Below are 19,475 nucleotides of genomic sequence, written 5' to 3' on the forward strand. Positions count from 1 at the left end.
TTAAACAATCAGCTGTTGTTAGAAGAATAAATTCAGACATTGTTAGACCATGTCTTTTCAAAGGTTATAACAGATTGTAAAGAAGTGTCAAAATCCTTTGTGATTTTTATGTGCATTAATAAAAGGAAAAAAGAATGAGTACGTTGGTATCTTCAGCTTGGTTTGATTTCCAGCTCTTCTGGAAGTCTTATTTATGAATCTATTCCAATGTGCTCCTTTGCATTCCCAAACTGCCAGCTGCCTGGTGTAAGGTAAGGCAGTTCAATCTCATCTCATATCCCACCCAGCAGTGTGTGGATGTCTGTTGTCTGAACCTGCTCTCTTTCTTGAACTCTATTCCTTCTAAACTTGCAGGGTTTTTCTGTCAGTTGGCTTTCACTTTGTTAGGTAATTTGACCCCCATATTATATGGAAGTTCTGGCATTGAGAGGACAGAGACTTTTGTCAGTCTTTTTTTTTTTTTTGTAAAGCCAGGCAAGAGACTTCCAGAAGTCAAAGCTAAAACATTTTTTTGTCATTGGGAGTGGTAAAGAAACAGGAGCTAAAAATGGAGCTGTAGGAGATAGGGAAAAAAAGACAGTGGTGAATGAGAGGGAGGATTGAGGCATTAGGTGGGGAAAAAAACACTCAAGTCCCCTTTAGTTATAGTACTGTACAAAATTATTTAGAGCAGAAACATCAAAGAACAGACTCGGAATCCTTCAGCGGCCATGGTGCCCAAATTTGAGTGATTCCTGCCTGAGGAATTAGCTTGTTAGATTAACATTGTATTACAGAACTACTGGTGAATTGCATGTGGATGGATGTATATTTCAAAATCCATCACTTGGTAACAGCATAAAACCACTGTCTTCAAATCCTTCATGTTGGCTTTCCCAGTCAAGTCTGTAATATGTTTAATTCAGAGAAAGTATAAAACCATTTATCTATTGAAAGAATGAAAAATCTATTTATCTATTACCAAGAAATTGGCATGGAAATATTTTAGGTCGCTGGTCTGTTTTTAGTAGAAATTATGAAAAATATGGTAGATCTTGCACTTTTTTTTTTTAAATCCCATCAAGTTCTGTGTCTGTGTAATGACAGCAACATGACAGATATTCACAGCACTCCTACGTTCCTCCCACACTGAAATTAATTATACAATTTCTTTCCACCCTCACAACATTTGTTCTTGCTTTTTCTTAGCTAGCTGCAGATGCAAAAATCTGTGCCAGAATACGTCTAAATCTGGTTGGTCATGTTCTAAGAATGTTCTAAGTCTTGGAGGTGTACAAAAATGGATTCTCTTGTATCAAAGTCTGCCACAGTTGAGGCTGTTAGTTTTAACATAGTTACTGAGAAGCAGCCCCAGCTACTGTTGTGCTTAGTGACAAATGTGATTATATAGGTTGCTAGACACAGTACTCCAGGGTATGGTTTGCTTTCTGGGCTGTGAGTGCACATTGTCAGGTCATGCCCAGTTTTCCATCAACCAGAAAGTAAGGATGCACCAGATAGGTCAGATACATGTTTCCAAGTCCTAAATTATAAAAAATGAAGCTGTTCCCTTGACTTATAAGAATGGATGAAAAATTTAATATAATTTTTATGTTTCATTTGATTGTGGTCTTTTAAGTTTTTGACACATTTGCAACACTCAGTTTCTTTTGAAGCCTTTGGAAAAAAAATGTCTTTTTGTAAATGGCAGCTGTGAGTCTCAGGCAGACTTTATTTCTGTCAGAAGCTGGGATTTAAGTCCCACCTCGCTACCCCCTGCCCCCAACCAGTAACAACAACAAAACATGAACAGAAAATATCTATTCCTCCAGAAAACCAAACCCAGCCGTTACCAGCCATGTTACTGAAACGAACTATTGAGTGTAATTTCAAAGTACCTTGCAACACGGTCAGCTAAGCTAAAATGTTCTTAAAGATGAGAATGGAGACATTCTAATGTATTCTTTGAGGTGTCTGGCATTATTTACTGTGTTTTCTGGTTTTTTTTTGTTTTTGTTTTTTTTTTTTTTTCCCCCGGGAATTTATTCTTTCCTCAAAAGAGAAATGTTACTTTCTTTTACCTGCTCCCTACCTGCTCTCTTCCCTTTTCCACCTCAATAGTCATACATTGAAGAATTTTATGTAAAAGTGAAAGTTGTTTCTGGTTTTCTTTTTCCTTTTCTTTTTAGTACAATTAAACAAGGATTTCATCCATATTTCTGCTTTAATGTTTGTGAAGAAAATGAGTATTTTTTTGTATAAATGAAACTTGCAATTTATTTAGTAAAATCTGAATTATTTTTAATTTGGTAATTTCAAGCATCTATTCTCCAATTCCAGTGTTAAAAAACTACAAAAGAGTAGAGAATGCAGTAAGTTTGTATTCTCTAATGCAAGATGTCATTTGGTTTGGAATCACTGCAAAGCTACTGTGTGGGCTCGTTAAGATAATCTACAATGTCCCTATGACTTCATATAATGAAAAAGCATTTACAAAGAAAATGGGTTTGATTTTGTTTACTTTGCAGCATCTGTCCTGCTTTATCATTGTCTTCTGATGTCTTTGTTAATTCACTTGTTCATGATAATAATTTAATACAAGTTCTGTATTATTTGAAAATTTGATTTGGATTTATGCACTAAGTTTCTGTGCTAAAACTGTCAGTCATAAACACTCATATTAGTAGATTTAAAGTTGCAAAGTTGCTACGTGTAGAGTAGTTATAAGTTTATTGGGACCTTTAATGTTAATGAATATAAATAAGTTAATATAATTCTTACTAATATTAATATAATTTTAAGTTAATATGAATAATTAAAAAGATGAGATTAAGAAAATGTTTACTATTAAATAAAAGCACAGCTGTGAAAGGGTAGCTGACGTTTGTATAGTCTTAAGTGACTGTGTGTCTAATAACATGCAAATAATAAGAGAAATAAGATCTGGACATTTATTAAAACACTGCTACTTAATGTCAGAACAGATTTAAAGTGTATCTGTACAGAATTCCACCACTAGCAATATTTTTTCCATTTGAAAAACTGTTAGAAGACGTAATTTCTAAGGGTTATTTTCTTAAGGTTTTGCATTTTTCATTTAGTTTATATTATTACAGGCAGACAACTTTAGATGTAATTGAGCTAAACATGAGCGTAGTATGAAGTGAAATGGTGTTCTGTTGTTTAGGCCTCCCCCCTTTCTGTTTTTAGACTGTAGAGTTGCACAATATCCATTAAATCGAAAAAGTATGGTGCCATGCACTTAAGTCCCCTGCTTCCTGCAATTATATGTCTTCTGGTACAGAGTGTGTGACTATCCAGGAATTCATTTTTCTATAAATGTAGTATCCTGTGTAGGCAGTGAATAGAGAGAGGAAAAAAAAGAAAAATAAATTGTCAGATAAGAAAATAATGGGAATTGAACATCATAAGCTACAGTAATTTAGGATAATTATGTTCCAATCTTAACATGGGTAAAATCCTTTTGATTTTGATTTATGTTGAACAGAGAGTGCAAGAATTAACCTCTGAACAGAGTAAGACCCCTTTACTTAGGTGTGGTACAAACCTCTTAGGACAAGATAATTGTGTTTTGGAAAACCATCAAGTATAAAGAACAGCAAGATAAAACAAATTCTGATTCACTGTGGGGTTGATTATTTCAGATGTTTTTCTTTGTCACATTTATTGAGTGAAGTCTGTGTATAACTTAGTTTTATCTGTTTTAGTATTGTGAAGTTGTTGGTGCCTTTGTGTATAACTCAATATTTTTATTTTTTTTTCCGTTGAAGGTATGTTTTGTTGAATTCAGTTCTTTCTGTTGAATCTCCTTTGCTTGCTTCTGACCTTTATTTCTGTTGATTTTTGCTTCATTTTTCATTCACCATGCTGTTCAGTTTTTGGATGCCAGGAGAACAAAGGTTTGTTGACTATTTGCAGTCACTTTATTTTTCAAAAATCAGTATTGCTTAATGTATTTTTTTGTTTGCTTGTTGGCGATACAGTAATCCTGTTTACTAAACATGTTCATAGCTTTAGTTGCTAAAACTAAAAGCCAAAACCAACCAGCCCCAACTGAGCTCCTCCCCAAAGCCCCTTTAATTATAGTGAGTGCTTTGATTGACTTCATAAACAACAGTACTGTTGAGCACCTTGAAGGGCTGAATTACGTTTAAGTCTATGAAGTAGTTCAGAAGACATAGAATACTGAGTCTTTTAGCTTTTCAGGTACATGCCGACATATGGATCTGTCACAGCCTAGTGTTTGGGTTTGTTGGTTTGCATTTATTTGCTATTTATTTTATCTGTAGCTGCCATTATTTTGTGTGTGTGTGTTTTGTTTTTTCTAGAAGCACTTGAAAAATATCATTATAAATAGTCACATGCATTTGCTATTTTATGAGGTCATTTGATACACTTTTGTCATTGATTCTAATGAATTTTTGCAACAGCATACACGTTTAGTCAAAGAATTACTCCTACATTGAGATCCTAAACTGATTTTTTTCCCCTTTCTTTTCTTAATTGCAGCATCTGCAAATGACAATCCAGGCACTTCAAGATGAGCTTAGAACCCAGAGAGACCTTAACCATCTTCTCCAGCAGGAAAGTGGAAACCGGGGAGCTGAGCATTTTACCATTGAACTCACAGAGGAGAATTTTCGAAGACTTCAAGCAGAACATGATAGACAAGCTAAAGAGCTATTCCTGTTGAGAAAAACACTAGAAGAAATGGAGCTTAGGATTGAAACACAAAAGCAAACACTAAATGCCAGAGATGAGTCAATAAAGAAGCTTCTGGAAATGCTGCAAAGTAAAGGTTTGCCGTCTAAAGGAATGGAAGACGACAACGAGAGAACTCGAAGGATGGCAGAGGCTGAATCTCAGGTTAATCATTTAGAAGTTATTTTAGATCAGAAGGAAAAAGAAAACATGCATCTTAGAGAGGTAAGGAAAAAGTCATTTATTTGTTTAAAAGATATTGTCAAAGTACTTGCTGCAGTTTTTGAAGTATGCGTTAGAGTGTCTAAGTGTTTTTTCTGTTTCTGCTCTCTTTTTCGTAAAATTCTAAATACGCAACAAGACTGTATGACATGAAAGCAAGTACAAGAAATTATGGAAGAGAAGTAATTGTGGTTGGGGCTTATATCTGACAATGTTACTTTGTTAGTTTCAGTATTATTTATATTTTTTCAAATCAGTGTTTGGGAAATGAAGAACAGAACTACTGAAGAGGAGAGTGTCACCTTCTATAAACTAAATAGTCATGAGTGCATGCTACTATGTGTTTGATCTTATACCACTTGTGTTTGAGTCTTTTTAAAGTGCTTTACTTTCCATATAAAAAGGCTTCTGCCTATGTGTATTTCTAAGGTGTTGGTGGTATCGCAACTTCTTAGGTAAGTATACCACACAGTGTTGCCCCATGAAAACACTGGGGTGATGGCTGTGCTCTTCTTTGAGAGGTCCTGAATTTAATCCCAAACTCACCTGCACCAGCTGCTGGCATCAATTGTGAATGCATTTTTGGGACTGGATCTGGGATGATTGAATTAACGTAACTGAAAGAATATGGCCTGTTGTCAAGCCTCTCTGCCCCTCTACATCCCAGCAGCCATCAGCATTGTCATGTGACTGTTGTCAGACAAACAAGACAGTGTGAATCTTCTTCAGAAAGACCTTGGTTGCTTCTGCTAAGGAGGGTAAAAATTGCAGGGAGATCATGTGCATGCTACTTGAAAGGAAGTCAAGATAGATGGGTCTGTTCCTTAGAAACTCAGCAACAGTGTGGTCTGATGGAACTTTCAGTCTAGTAAAAACACCAATTTGCCTGACAGATCAAAGCATGAATATAGTTAGTACTAGAGCATAGAAAACCTTTACTTGTTTCTGTATAACTCTAAACATAGGAATGCTAGACATTAAGAACAGCTAGTTAGATCCACAGAGTATTGTCAAAATATTTTCTTTGCTATGAACAAATTCTCTTGTATTTAGTTTATCACTGCTTTTAAAGTTTTCCTGTGAAGAGCTGGATCCTGAATCTTTTCACAGGCAGAATTTTAATTAGAAAGTGATGCCACCCGTTAACAAAGCCTGAAAGTCAGTGGATCCTGAAAGTAGTTGCAGAAGGAATTAATGATACTGTGTTTGCGATGAGGGAGGATAGAGGGAGAAGTTCTGTAACTTAGCAGACAAGTTTCTGGATTTAGAGCTGCTGTTCTCAGAGTAGTATGTGCAGTCTGTTTCAAGGATGAATGTTTTGCTAGTTATTTGCTTTGTTATGTGATTGTTTGCATTTCACCTGTTGCACCAGTATCACTTATTTCTGAATCCCAATATAACTATGTATTGGGCATGCATAAATTTACAATGAAAATTTGAAGCAGGGTTCTAATTAGCACATTAGTCAAGAGTAATGAAAGAAATAGAACTAAAGAGAGCTTGAAAAGTAGATAAAATGTTAGCATCCAAGACAAGTCCCTGGACACCCAAAGTATTGATTAGTCCAAGAAATGCTGAAAGGAGATCATATTGCTACTTGCAGACAGTGCATGTTTCTCCTGTATTTATACTGAATTAGTTTTATGTTTTAGAGTTCCCCCTGGGTTACCCTAAGGGGCCAGGAAATAAATTTTCTCCCTCAGTTTACATGAGGACATAGAGGTTGTCTTTTGTCTGAAGGTACTGCAAGTATAGAATGGGTTTTACTGCTTGTGACTTGCTGATATGCCTTGGTAACTGGTCAAGGGTTAAAAATTCACTTTTAACTATCTGAAATCTGACCATGTCAGATTGGCAGGAACTGTCTGCTGATTTGGAGATTTTGGCTAGCAATTTCCTCTCTATTTTAAGAATTCAAGACTTTGGGTGAAGCCTGTCTCCAGCTCTCTTCCTGTTGCACATGGTATTTATGGATTTTGATTATTTTCCTGCACATTTGAAGTTTTTTATAGGGAGCTTGGATGTATGACCTGTACGGTGTACGACCGCTTTGGAAAGTAAATTTTTAGTAGATGCCTGGAAAAGCAAGATTCCTGCTTGTTTTTCCAGTAATCTGGATTCGATTGTTCCAAGTGGATTCTTGGAAAATGATCTGAGGTTCAAATTTTGTCTTTTGCTGTCTTGTTAAGGGAAGTTGCCTGCATGCTATCAGTTATTCTGTACAGTTTTATCTATTTGTGAAAAGTCCAAATGGATCAATTTTTCATCTCCATGAGTAGCTTGATAAGCCCTTAATATTCTGCAGTAGTCGTTTGAATTGCTGTCACTACATGTAGTCTTCATTCTGAACAATACAGTTTTCCAGCATGAGCGGGAGTTCCTGTGTTGAATCTTCTGCACTAGTCTCCTTGGTGGATTGAGAATTTCTGTTTTTTAGCTAGTGTCTTTAAGTTTTCATTCAAACTGTGTAAATGACATCGCAGAATTCCTGGATTTTTTTTTTTCTTCCCTGAAAATGCTTTAAAAGTAAACTGGAACTTGGATACATTTTTAATTAATTGCATTCATGAATTATTTCTTATTCACTCAAACTGTGTTAATGTTTCTATATCTTTAACAAAATATTTGTCATTTTAGAACTTTATCTAAAATATTCTGCTTTCTGTATTTTGCAGGTTGGAGTATAGAGCTGATGTGTTGAGTATATTTCTGAGAAACTGGTACATTGTCATGCATAAACATATTTCAAATCCTGAACACTTGCGTCTGTTTTTTTGTTAGTTTTGCTATTTGATTTTCTGCCGCTGCACTTGAAACAAGTTGAGGAAGATAAACTTCTTTATAGCAGCAAGTGAAGTTATTCAGGAACTGAGTTTTCTATTGTGTCAGTTTACCATTGAAATGATAGATTCTGCTGTAGTCTCCATTGGAAAGAATGCTGTCTATGGAAAAAAGCTGAAAATGGTGGAAATGAGGTTGAATGTGGAAAAAATAACTGAAGACTACTGATTTTCTACAGCCTCAACGCTACATTAAAAAGCCTACATAGAATGACATCTTGTAAGCTATGTTGTTAATATTTAGTTTAAAGATGCTTTCAATCTGAAGTTTTGCAGTTCTTGAAACCTGGTTGTGTACCAGCTTCTTAGCTTTTAAATCCTAGCTGGAGAAAGGCCAAATCTTACGTATTTTGCTGAGCTTGTGAACATGTTTTCCCCTAATGCAACCGTATCTTCCTCCCTTATGCTCTTAATTCCTTAGTTCTTTAAAATAGTGCCAAAGCTGGAATCTGTCTTCTCTCTTGTTCATTCAGTCTTTCAGAGCTCTCAGCGCACTGGAATAGAAAGCTAATGGATGAGAAGCAGAAGAAATTAATTTTGGTATTAGTAATCACTGGTGGGTGGAATTTTGACCAAAGCAGAGAATTAAACTAATATGTTTTCTGAGAAACTAAAGCAACTGGTTGGGAAATGCTGGGAATTAAGGGCACTTTCTTCTACACTCTTAGGTCTCCAGTCACTGTCAATTTTATCTCCTTGACCTCCCCGCCCCACTGCAAGCACTGGTGATACTAGGAATTGGATAGTAAGGGATACATTTTTTGCAGTTCCAGAGCTGCTTTTGTCTATTAGTTTTTTCGAAGTTTATTTAAATAGTTAGAATTAACTTTTGTTACTGTCCTTCAGTCTCTACCCCTTTGTCAAATATGAAATGCTTCTCATAATCGTCTTCTGCCTATTTCATATAAGTATGCATGTTACCAGAAACCATTATCCTACTGTTCTGATTCAAAATAATTTGCTGAATATCCAAGAGTCATGTAAAAATTCCTCTTTCTCAAGCCATTGATAGTTTCTTCCCCTGTCCCGCCTGTGAATAGCTGGAACATAATTTCATAATATAGCTGCCTTCAAAGACCTGGACTTTCTCCAGGCCTTAGGTTATATTTCTTAGGGAAGGTACAGGGAAGGGACATACAAATGACTAGTGTACCAGGGGCACAGGAATAACTCTGGAAAATAAAACCACCATATTTTTAATTTGGTTTCATATATTTAGCAGAATTGGACTGACTTTGGTATGTTAACTGCCTGGCCCTCAAAGACTGTATCTTTCTGCAGCGTACGGTCTTCTGTATCTTTAAACTTTGTTTCACAGAGGCAAACTTGTCATGATTGGTTTACCCAAGTTTTGTGTTTGAAGGTCTTAGGAATGGCAAATTTGAGGCTTATTATACAAGAGGAAGAGGACGCTTCAGCTGAAGTAGGAGTCTTGCTCTTTTACAGGAATAGCAAAGAATGTCAGTGTCGATAAGGTTCATTAAAATGTTGGGAAATAAGCTATGCAAAAAATGGTATTAGATTTCTTTCCATGTATTAAGGAATTTAAGATCTAGGCAATAAGCTTTCACAAAAATAGCTAGATTGCCAGATTTGCAATAGTTATAACAAAAGTTTCTTTAGTTGCTGATTCACAAAGCAAAAAAGAACAAATAAAACTCTGAATAGCAAAAGGTGCAAGCATGTGGTTTTGCTTCAGTGTTGGAGATACAGCCTACTGAAGAGAGAATGTTGATGCTTTTCCATGATTTCTGAGAACTTCAGCCCAGTTTGTGCTCAGTTTTCCATCACTAAGTTAGTCTGAATCCTTTCTCTGCAACTAACTTAACTCAAATATTTTTGCTAATGTTTTTCAAAGATAACTGAATTTTACTGATGTTTTCTGGGACAAAATGATACAGCATTTGCTTTGGAAAGGAAATAATGTACTCTATATGGAACAAAGTGGTCTTTGCAAATACACATGGGAAAAAGGGTGGTCTTTGCAAATACACGTGAGGAAAAGGGCACTCTTGGGTTGGGTAGTCTCCCTGTAAGTTTGTTAATGGCTCAAAACCTGTCTTGAAGCCGTAATGTCATACCATGGCATTCTTCATGTTCAGAATTAAATATCATGAAAATTACTAAATATATATTCCTGTCAGAAAACATGAGATGCCTGCTTGAAAGTTCTTAAATTGGTTATCACATGTCTCTCCTAGAATTTTAAAAAAACATTTGTTTCTCTATAACTTTGGGAGAACTGTAGGTAATATGGGGATTTTATCATGTGGAAATCTAGCACAGATGTTTGGTATTACTTTTTTTAAACATAGTGACCACACATTATTTACCCTAAGTACCATTAAGTATTTTTTTATTATTGCTATTAAAAACTTGCCTTAGGCAAAGTCCCACTAAATCTCTAGTGAAGTCAAATGTTAAAATTCCAGCAAGTATTTTATTATATATACATACACGTATATTACACATGCCCTCTCTGTATAACATACATTTTCACTAAAACAGAATCTGAGATCATATAGGATTTTATATATACATTTTTAACTCTTATCTTGCATGTATTCTTAAAATCATGTTGTTGCACATGATTTAAAGCTACAGCTTTTTCATATTTAGTAGAAAGAAGAATGACACAGCTTCTTTATTATAATTTAAAGTGTACTTCTAAACTTTCAAGCATTTTTTAAAACTTTGCTCTATCTTTGAACTCATCTTGGTCAAATAATGAAGGCAGCTGATAGGATTGAACTGCCATCATGAATTAGTTATTGCATGTTTTTAAAGTTATTAATGGAGCAAAGTTCCTTCTTCCACTGTGAATAGAACAGATGCCTTGCAGACTTTTGGTGTTTACTGTAAATGTCTTACACTGGAGCCAGTAGTAATTTACTAAGGAAGTGCTTTATCAACACCAAATGATTCTTCCCTGAAGTTAGTTATATAGATTAACAACCATTCTAGACTGAACCTCTTTATTAGGTTCATTAGTGCCTCTTTTATTTCTCCTGGCTCAGCTCAAAATATTAATCTTATCAGTTGCTATAAGGAAGATTACTTTCTATCAAGATATCAATAGTAATGTGTTTTTTAAGGTGACCCCTTAAGTATACAGGAGGACTTTGCAATGTTGGCAGTCACTCCAGACATGAGAAAGTAGACAGAACCTGATTATGCTCTAGAGAGCAGTTACTGCTTCTGGCTTAGCCCATTCAGATTTTGTTATGCCTCATGATATGCTTGCTAGGGTGCTTGGCTGCAATAGACTGTCACTGACATGTCTCAGAGTTGCAAGTAAAGAAATTCTTTCAGAAAAAATGAGAGAAGAATCAGATTCATGAATAAGCTGAGTTTTCCACACCTTTCAATATGTGGAGGTGATAAGTGTTGGTCCTGCCAGCATTCCTGGAAACTGCATCCTTTGGAAGGTAACCTGGGGACTGTCTTGAATTGCTGTAAAGCTGTTGTTGTCCCCAGATGTGGGATACTGTCTTTGCAAGGCTGCTTACCCAGTCGCATCCACAATTTTCAGCCTGCATGTAAACATTTTAAAGACTAGGTAATGAAACAGAGAGAAATGCTCAATTTTGATTTGTATCATAGGATTTGTTTCTTTTCATCCTACCTCTTTAAAAGTCTCTGTTCACCTGTGCAACACCTAGACAGAGATATCTGATAGAAATCGTGTTTCCTAATCTTAAAAAGGGGAAAAGGAAAAAAAAAAAGGTAAAATGAATAGTGTTATGTTGTTGACATAAAATATAATGAAAATAAATAAACTGCGGGAAAGAAACCTCATTGAAGACTAAAAAACAAGTATAGAAACTAAAAGAACCAAATTATCTAGCATATAGTTTTATTGTATATATGGCTCATATTAAATAATGACTACTTCTTACATCTCACTGGCATCAGTCAACTCAAAATGGAGGAAATACTTCACAGAAATCTTCCAGAACGTCAGCGCTCTAAATATAAAGATGTTGATCTGTTCACTCATCTGTGCTGCCGATAATGTTTGCTTGCCTCACAGTATGTTTTTAAGAAATTATCTCTTGGTATCTTTCTGAGTGTAACCCTCCTTTTCTATAGAGGAGGAAAATGAAGCTGAAGGTAAGTCAGAAAACTGCCCAGGTCTTCTCAGAAAATCAGTAATGAATCAGGGAAAGGATCTACTTGAGTTCCATTTACGTTCCCTGACTACTGTTATGCATTTCCACTATGCAAGTGGAACAACAGTAGTTAAAAAAAGAGTGTCTTTATTCAAATCTTTAAATTTAGAATAAAAAAATGTATTTTAACATGTTAGTATGTTAAACAGGTTTTGTTTAAAACATGAGTTGCTAGAAACTGCTGTAAGCCACTGTAAGGACAAGGCAGCTGGAAAGGAAAAGGCTTAGCAAATGGGTAGTGTAGATAGTTGTGTGAAGAGTAGGGTAAGAGGATTTTCAGTTGTTGATTTAAGACCAGCTGAATGCTTGAGTGGAAGAGTTACAGTTTAGATGTGAGGTTTCTAGTACAGGCATTGCTTCTTGCAAGCAACCTGTTTCAAGCTAGCCAGACCTGAAGACTATCAGATTACCAGTTCTGTGTAGTGCAAAGCAGGCAGTATTTTGTGCATTTTGGAAATTCAGGAAGATCGATTAAATTCCAGATGTGGGGAAGTGTATATCCTTAACATTTGATAACTTTCTGTTGCATTGCAAGCTATCTCTTGAGAAGAGCTAATATTCTGAAATGCCATTGCTTGCTATGTTCATAGAATCATAGAACTCTTTAAGTTGGAAAATATGAAGATTGAATCCAACTGTTAACCTAGCACTGCCAAGTCCATGGTCTTATAGGGTCATGCTAGCCTATTTTCTAGTAAAAGAAGTGTAGACCTGATTAAATACTATTAATGTAGGTTCTAGGCTATTCTTTACATATTAAATAAAAAAAGAGGGGGGGGGGGTGGGGAGAGAGAGAGGTTTTTCAGGAGGAGGTCAAAGAATTAAGGCTTCAGTAAAGTGGGTTTCTTACTCATGTGCTGAATTATTGTTCATACTTCTCAAACTAATGAACTTAATTAAACCACATCCCCCTAATCCTCTGCTTACACTGAACACACGCAAAGAATGTGTCCCACTTTTGATGACTCCTACCTGCACTTCATATAGAGGTACAACTGACTGAATCCTCTGTGTTTTTTTTCAGTTTCCTTTGGAGTATTAGCTGTTGGACAATATTTAAATCAGGATATAAGATATCATTAGTTAATGATATGGTCTCTTATGGTGGGTGCTGTCCTCCTATTTAAAAACATTTAAAAAAATTTAAGACCATACTACTAAGCAAGCATTAGAGGGAACAGTGATGTTGGGTGCATTTACTGCCTTTCAAAATTACTGACCTTCAGCCAGTGGGCATAAGGAATTGGAAATGTTTTTATGAGGTGGACCTCAAACTGGAGCCAGCTGTTTAATTCTAGATACTGTGTTATCAAACCGAAGAAGGAAAATGGGTCTGAAAAATTATCATCCATTTTAAATGAAAGGAACTGTTGAATTTTTTATCACCAGAGTGCTTTTCCACTGTACGAATATTTCCAGAAGAATATTGGAAGGAGAGACTGAGAATCTGAATAATTGAAGTTATTGTTAAAGTTTCTGTAAACTGCCATCTCTTTTACTCACTACATCCCTCAGCGTCTCACAAGAAAACCATAGAATTCTAGAGGGAAATGAATATTTTGTAAAATAGGTTGAATAACACTGTTCTTCTAAATCCTTTATACCTGTATAGCTTCAAGGGTGGAGTAAGATTAGTAAACTCCATTTTGTCATTTTTAGGGCTAATCTTCTAAATTCTAAAACCCCCTGCTGTTTCCAGCACGTCGCATGTTTTAGTTGAGACTCCTGTGTCTTAGGAATCATGCTTTTACCTAGAGTAAAAAAAGCAGTCACATAAGCTTGACTGCCAGAAGACTGCAACAAGCTAGCCTCCTGTCAGAGACAAATTACACATGTGGATGTATATGTATGTACACATTTTTTTTCCTTTGTGTGGACCGAAAGAAGAAATGTGCTTTGTCATCTTTAAAAACCCTCTCATCCCCAGGTCTCCTAAAAGGAAAATACAACTTTCGATTTGCTAAACCTTTTCCTTGTACAAATCTTAAACTCTGTATAGCGACATGAGTTTTGCCTTTGTGTATACATGGCCTATCTCACTAATAAAAGTGAAAGTGTAGTATAGGCAGTAGAATGTGGCTAATAATGTAAACTCTTCCTGAAGAGTTCAGGAAATTCAATTTGATGAGGGGATGAATGTGATCTTGGATTAAACCAGTTAATGAAACAAGAGTTCTGATTTAGCGAACATATGTAAATTTCTTGTTGAAACAGTCCAACCCCTTTCTTCAGAAATATATTGCCTTTGATCTAGTGGAAAACTGGAGTGTAGCTAGTTGCTAATTAGCTCATACATGTATTCATTGGCTTGTGAGATAATCTTGATTATAGGTCAGTTTTTCTTCTGTTGACAGTTTGAAGCTGATAGTCCAATGTGATTATAGAGCTCTCAATACATTTATTTGCAATTACTAAATTTGATAATATTCCATCTCACTATAAAGACTTAGTTAAAATATTGATGAATAACCCCAAAGTGCTCTAAAAGATGTATCCACCAAAATTCTGGGTATGTGAAAGTACTGAGGACAAAATCCTGCTTGTGATTTTTAGCAAGTCGAATGAGGTCAATGGAATTAACTGAGTGATTTAGGGTGAATAGGATTACATTTGAAAGAATAAATGAATTCAGGCTTGGTAACCGCTTGTTTACACTGGTTGGAAGGAAGTAGTTGTTGGTAGCTTTTTCTGAGGATGGAGCTAACTTCTTCACCTGCTTGGCTTATCTCCTCTTAGGACTATATGTTATCCCTCATATGTAAAAATATTTTGGTTGGTCTTCAGACTGTTTTCTTCTCACTTTACAAAACAAAACCACCCAGACATTTTAGGCCCATTTACGTATAAAGAGTATATTTAGAATAGTTAATTGTTCTGTGTGTTTTCGTGACTGTCAGTTTAAGATTTAGGACAGTATTAATGCAGGCAGTTACATGAATTCGGGAGTATTTACTGTTAGGAATATCTGCAGGGTTTGTGCCCTTGCCTGTTCCTTCCACTTTCATATGAAATAATTGAGCAATATTTCTGCTGCTCTTTTAATAACACTTTACAGTTCTTGTTGAAGGAAATGAAGTGATAAATAGAAACGATGTGTGATTCAGGGTAGTGTGAATCAGACATGTTTCCTAATAATTTCTGCAAGAGTAGTGCCTGTGCAATACCCTATTATAGTCTGTAACGAATATCAACTTTTTTGGGGTGTAGAAAGACAAAACTGTAGTGTTTCCTACTCTGTAGACTTCGGAGGTATAAGGGGCGTATCTACTATGTTATTTATTGCTTTGCTTTTTACACAATTTCCTTGAATTCATTCTTTTGGTTTTTTTTTGTTTGTTTTTTTTTTTAATACAGTTAGTGTATCCTGGACACTTGTGATACTGGAAGATTTTTGTTCATCATCCAAGTCGCACTGATATAATTCAGAAGCAGAAAAATAGTTGACAGAAAAATGCTTAGTCAACTTACTGCTACACTTGGTAATTGCAAACAGGTTCTTAGTGGTGTGTCACTGAGTTCTGGCTACTGTATTTCTTCATTAACAAAATTCCTATGCTGTCGTTGCTCTTCTATGCTGGCAGTCTAATTCCTGTTTCACTTCAAACGAACATTTCCTGTGAAAGTCTTCTAAGCAGGGTTAATGAAGGGCAATTTTACTAATGGGAGTATGCTTCACTCTATTCTCCTTAAAGTCTGCATTTGCAGAATGCATTATTTTAATCTGTTAATAGATAATTAACATATATTTTTTTTTCAGTCACACTGCTTTAATTAGCGTTGGCTCTTGACATTTTTTATTTTCCTGAATAGAAATTTATTTACAAAGACGTGGATCTCTGGGTTTAGATTTATAACGATTAATATAACTGAATAATGTGGTTTTCTTTGGCTCATTACTTGACTCAAAAGTAAACATTCGAAAGAAGCATTCTCTTAACATGCGATCTTTGGGAGGAGAACTTGAGTAATTTCTTGGTTCATGATGTCTTTTCAGGAAGTTCCTGCAAATAGTGAGTTCATTACATTTCTGCGTTTTCCTTATCAGTTGAATTCTTAGAAGGTTTATTAACTGCAGCAGTGCTCTTCAGATACTGAACAAGGAATAGTATATTCTATACTAGATATTTAAAAGTATTGGGGTGAAAACTTGTGCCCCTGTTTGCCGTATAACTTCATGACTATTAATGACACTCGGGTCATATTTTAAGATTAAAGCTTAATTGAGATCAGGTTTCTCTACAAGTGAAACTGCTGTTTGCAAATATATATAAACAGTAAGAATTAGTCTGTTCTGTAGGATCACATTTGATAAGAACCAATCATTTGTTAATGAGGCAGTGCATTTCCTGTGGTAGTTAAATGCAGATAAGTCAAGTTGTGGTTCAGGTGGTTTGATTGTGGCTGTCTTTGAAGTGTGGCACTTGCTACTTACTCACCTGTTGTTGACAGTAAATCCTACTAAAGGGGAAGCAGTGGTGCCATACTTCAAAGAAGTATGTTGTGTCAACAAAAAAAGAAAAGATGCATTGTTTCTGCCATGCTTCCAAAGCCTGGTTCAGTTTTGTAAGTTCATAGATCTGGCTAATGTAGAAGAGATTTTAGTTATTTTTATTGTGTTAAATGAATAACCAGTGGCAGGTTATGTAACCAGTATATTTTAAACTTTCTATTAGAAATTACTATTCTTTTACTGTTTTACTGTTACTTGTGAAACTTTCTTTCCTTAGAGGAACTGTGCTATGAAAATTGGAGGCATGGCAAAACTTAGCGTATTCTATTTTAATATATCCTCTTGTCAAGGAGTAGATTAAGGAGGGGAAAAAAAAAAGCCACACGTTACAGTAGAATATATTTTTGTTTGATTGCTTGCTTTTTCAAGGTTCTTTCCTTTTTAAGTTACTGGTTGGTTCATACTCTACTGTCACATAATTCACTAACTGGAGAATACTTTATGACTCACTTTTTCTGTTAGTTTCTGATTCTGCAATCATACCTGTCTTTCAGGGTGCTTATTGATCAGAATTTCATTGTGTAGTTAAAAAACAATGATGTGAAAAAGTATCTCCTGAATAGTTGTATTGTTGGCATTTTGAATTACAATGGGAACATAATAGGCCTTCTTTTCATTAAAACCTCAGTACAACTGTGCCCATGCTTGTATTGAATAGTCCCAGTGAACATTGTATAAAAATTGCATAGCATAGGAAACAATATTAATCAAAGATCTCATCTCTCTTCTCCTTATACCAAAAAACAAACCAGTTCTGATTTGTAATCAGAACTGAGAGAAGTTAGTAGGGTACTTGATGATAAATGTTGCATATTTTCTCAATAGCTGGCAGCGTTCCCATTAACATCCACCTTGCCATATTTCCTCTGGAATAGTTAGACTTCTGGAGATGTGTGTTTTCATGGATTTGCACATCTGCAGGTTTATGAAGATACAGACTTTCAGGTATAAAAATTAATTCACCGTTGGAGGTCACAGACATTGAAATCATGCTTGTCACTTAAGAATGTCTTATGAGTACTAATCTGCAGCAAGAGTAGCCTGTTAGAGATGAGAAACGTTATTGTTCTACAGCTTCAAATATAATATCACCTCTTAAAAAAAGGGAGGGGGAGAGGAAAGAGGGAAAGAGTTGGCCTAAAGAATTCCTAAAAATAATTCCTCAAAAGCAGCTGGTATGTAATGTGATCAGTTCACATCCTTCAAGTAAAGGCTGTAGGGTTATTTTGGTCACTAGATGGCACTCATGAATGAGGATTGGCTTTCATTCTTGTTTTCACAGATCGTTGTGCTTTATTTGTTATTTTTCATTGCTCATTTTACAGTGATAGAATTAAGAGGAGAACTGTCTTCATTTGAAGTCGGTAGAAAAAACAATTTCACAGAGCTTTTATAGTAGCCTGTAAACTGAATGCAGTTTGGAATAGCTGCTTCTAACAATCTAAGAAATCAAGGAGGCTAAAAAGTATAGTACAGCTCTCATAAGAAAGCAAAATCAGGAATTCAGTCTTGAAGGTGTTAGTGGAATTTGAGCCCAATATGTTAGTCGAAGTTTATAATTGACTTTAATTTACAAAAGTAAAGGAGCAAATGAAGATGTCTTCTTCCTCTTTTTAATGCACTGGAGTTTCCCCATGATATGAGCTCTCATACCCCAACTGCCAAAATGCACCTCTACACTGAGACTATGTGACTGGGGCCTGAAGGATGAATGATGGAGATTATCTTGAGTCATGCTGACACTTCCAACTGCATTTCAAGATAGTCTTGAAGTACTTAGCTTACTCAGAAGGTTTTCTTGCCTTTGTAATGGCAGAGTAATATATATAATCATACTGAAGAAGCCAAAGGCAGCACATACATAGGTGCCATCGCATAGTTTGTGATGCATTTTGGATCCTCTTATGTGAAAGCCATATATCGATAGAGTCTTCAGGATGATATGAAATACTTCCTATAATTAATTCCTTATGTAAAATGAAGTACCTGATATTAGGTGAAAAGATCATGTAAATATAATAAATAGTAAGATGCAACAAGATTTTTAAAGTTTATTTTTTTATTAACTCTGGTAGTAATTGTAAATCTAAATCTACTAAAACTTGAATCTCTTATTTGCTTGAAACATTTGTTGTTCCTTTATTATCTTTGTGTAATAGATAATACTTAAACTATCATGTTCCTTGAGAAGACATAGGTGGCACCCATTCAAAACAGCAAAAATCAAGGAAAAAAGTTCAAATGAAGGCTCTCTTATAGATCACACAATAGGCCTTTGTAATTTTTGTTTTAAGATGTATAATCTACCCAAAATACGTAAGACAAACAGCACAAAACTGTTAGCATAGAATATATGCAAGACATAGATCCTGTATTAAGAAAGAAGGAACATATTGAACAGCTAGTGACCCTTGAGGGGAGAAGTGGGGACTGTGTGTGAAGAAGAAAAAAGGACGAATTGATCAGAATTTTGCTTATACCCTTGCACCATCAAGATTTTTTTGTCTAACTTCTACACATCAAGAAAACCGGTGCTTCTAAACACATCTCTCCAGTCTTTAATATTTTCAGTTTTACTTTGTATTTAACACAGGGAACCTCTATTCTGTAATGGGAATAAAATTTACTATTAAATGTTTGGCAATTATAATTGAATCATCTTTTATAGTAAAATACAGTTTAATTATTATGAGCTACGCAAGTGTACAGGTGATCTGCAATAGCATATTAGAGGGCCACTTGTGGTTATTTCAAATGTTAGCAAGTTTTTAGAAAAATCTTGAGTTCAAGCACCACTGAATAGAGCTGCTGCATCTTTCACCTGTGAGATGCAGGGCACTCTCATGACTCCAGCAGTCCCTTATTCAAAATTATGGTGAAGAAGCCACCATCCAGAAGAGCAATGCTTTCAGTGGGAAGCATGTTATTTTTCTACATCTTAAGACTCGTAGGCCATGTCATTCTTGATGAATTTATCTGTCCTAAATATGAGTAACTCAGCTGTTCACTACTCACATTTTTACAAGTGAC

At 35.4% G+C, this 19,475-nt stretch overlaps 1 protein-coding gene across 5 annotated transcripts in view; it reads left to right on the forward strand.

Moving 5' to 3' along the window:
* ERC2 (ELKS/RAB6-interacting/CAST family member 2) overlaps positions 1–19,475 on the forward strand; it is a 498,505-nt gene that overhangs the window by 66,696 nt on the left and 412,334 nt on the right. For 4 of the 5 annotated variants that reach the window (XR_008973235.1, XR_008973233.1, XR_008973234.1 and 1 more), the window contains exons 3-4: positions 3,876–3,899; positions 4,510–4,926. Coding sequence is in view for 1 of the 5 variants with exons in the window: in XM_057417556.1 (XP_057273539.1) it covers positions 3,876–3,899; positions 4,510–4,926 (441 nt within the window). In the remaining 4 variants the exon portion in view is untranslated. The remainder of the gene's footprint in view (positions 1–3,875; positions 3,900–4,509; positions 4,927–19,475) is intronic. The other variant, XR_008973236.1, reaches the window with a different exon arrangement.

The sequence above is a fragment of the Pezoporus wallicus genome, unplaced genomic scaffold, assembly GCF_028554395.1.
Source record: "Pezoporus wallicus isolate ANWC-B61680 ecotype Strahan unplaced genomic scaffold, APGP_CSIRO_Pwel_v1 contig_8542, whole genome shotgun sequence".
Lineage (NCBI taxonomy): Eukaryota > Metazoa > Chordata > Aves > Psittaciformes > Psittacidae > Pezoporus > Pezoporus wallicus.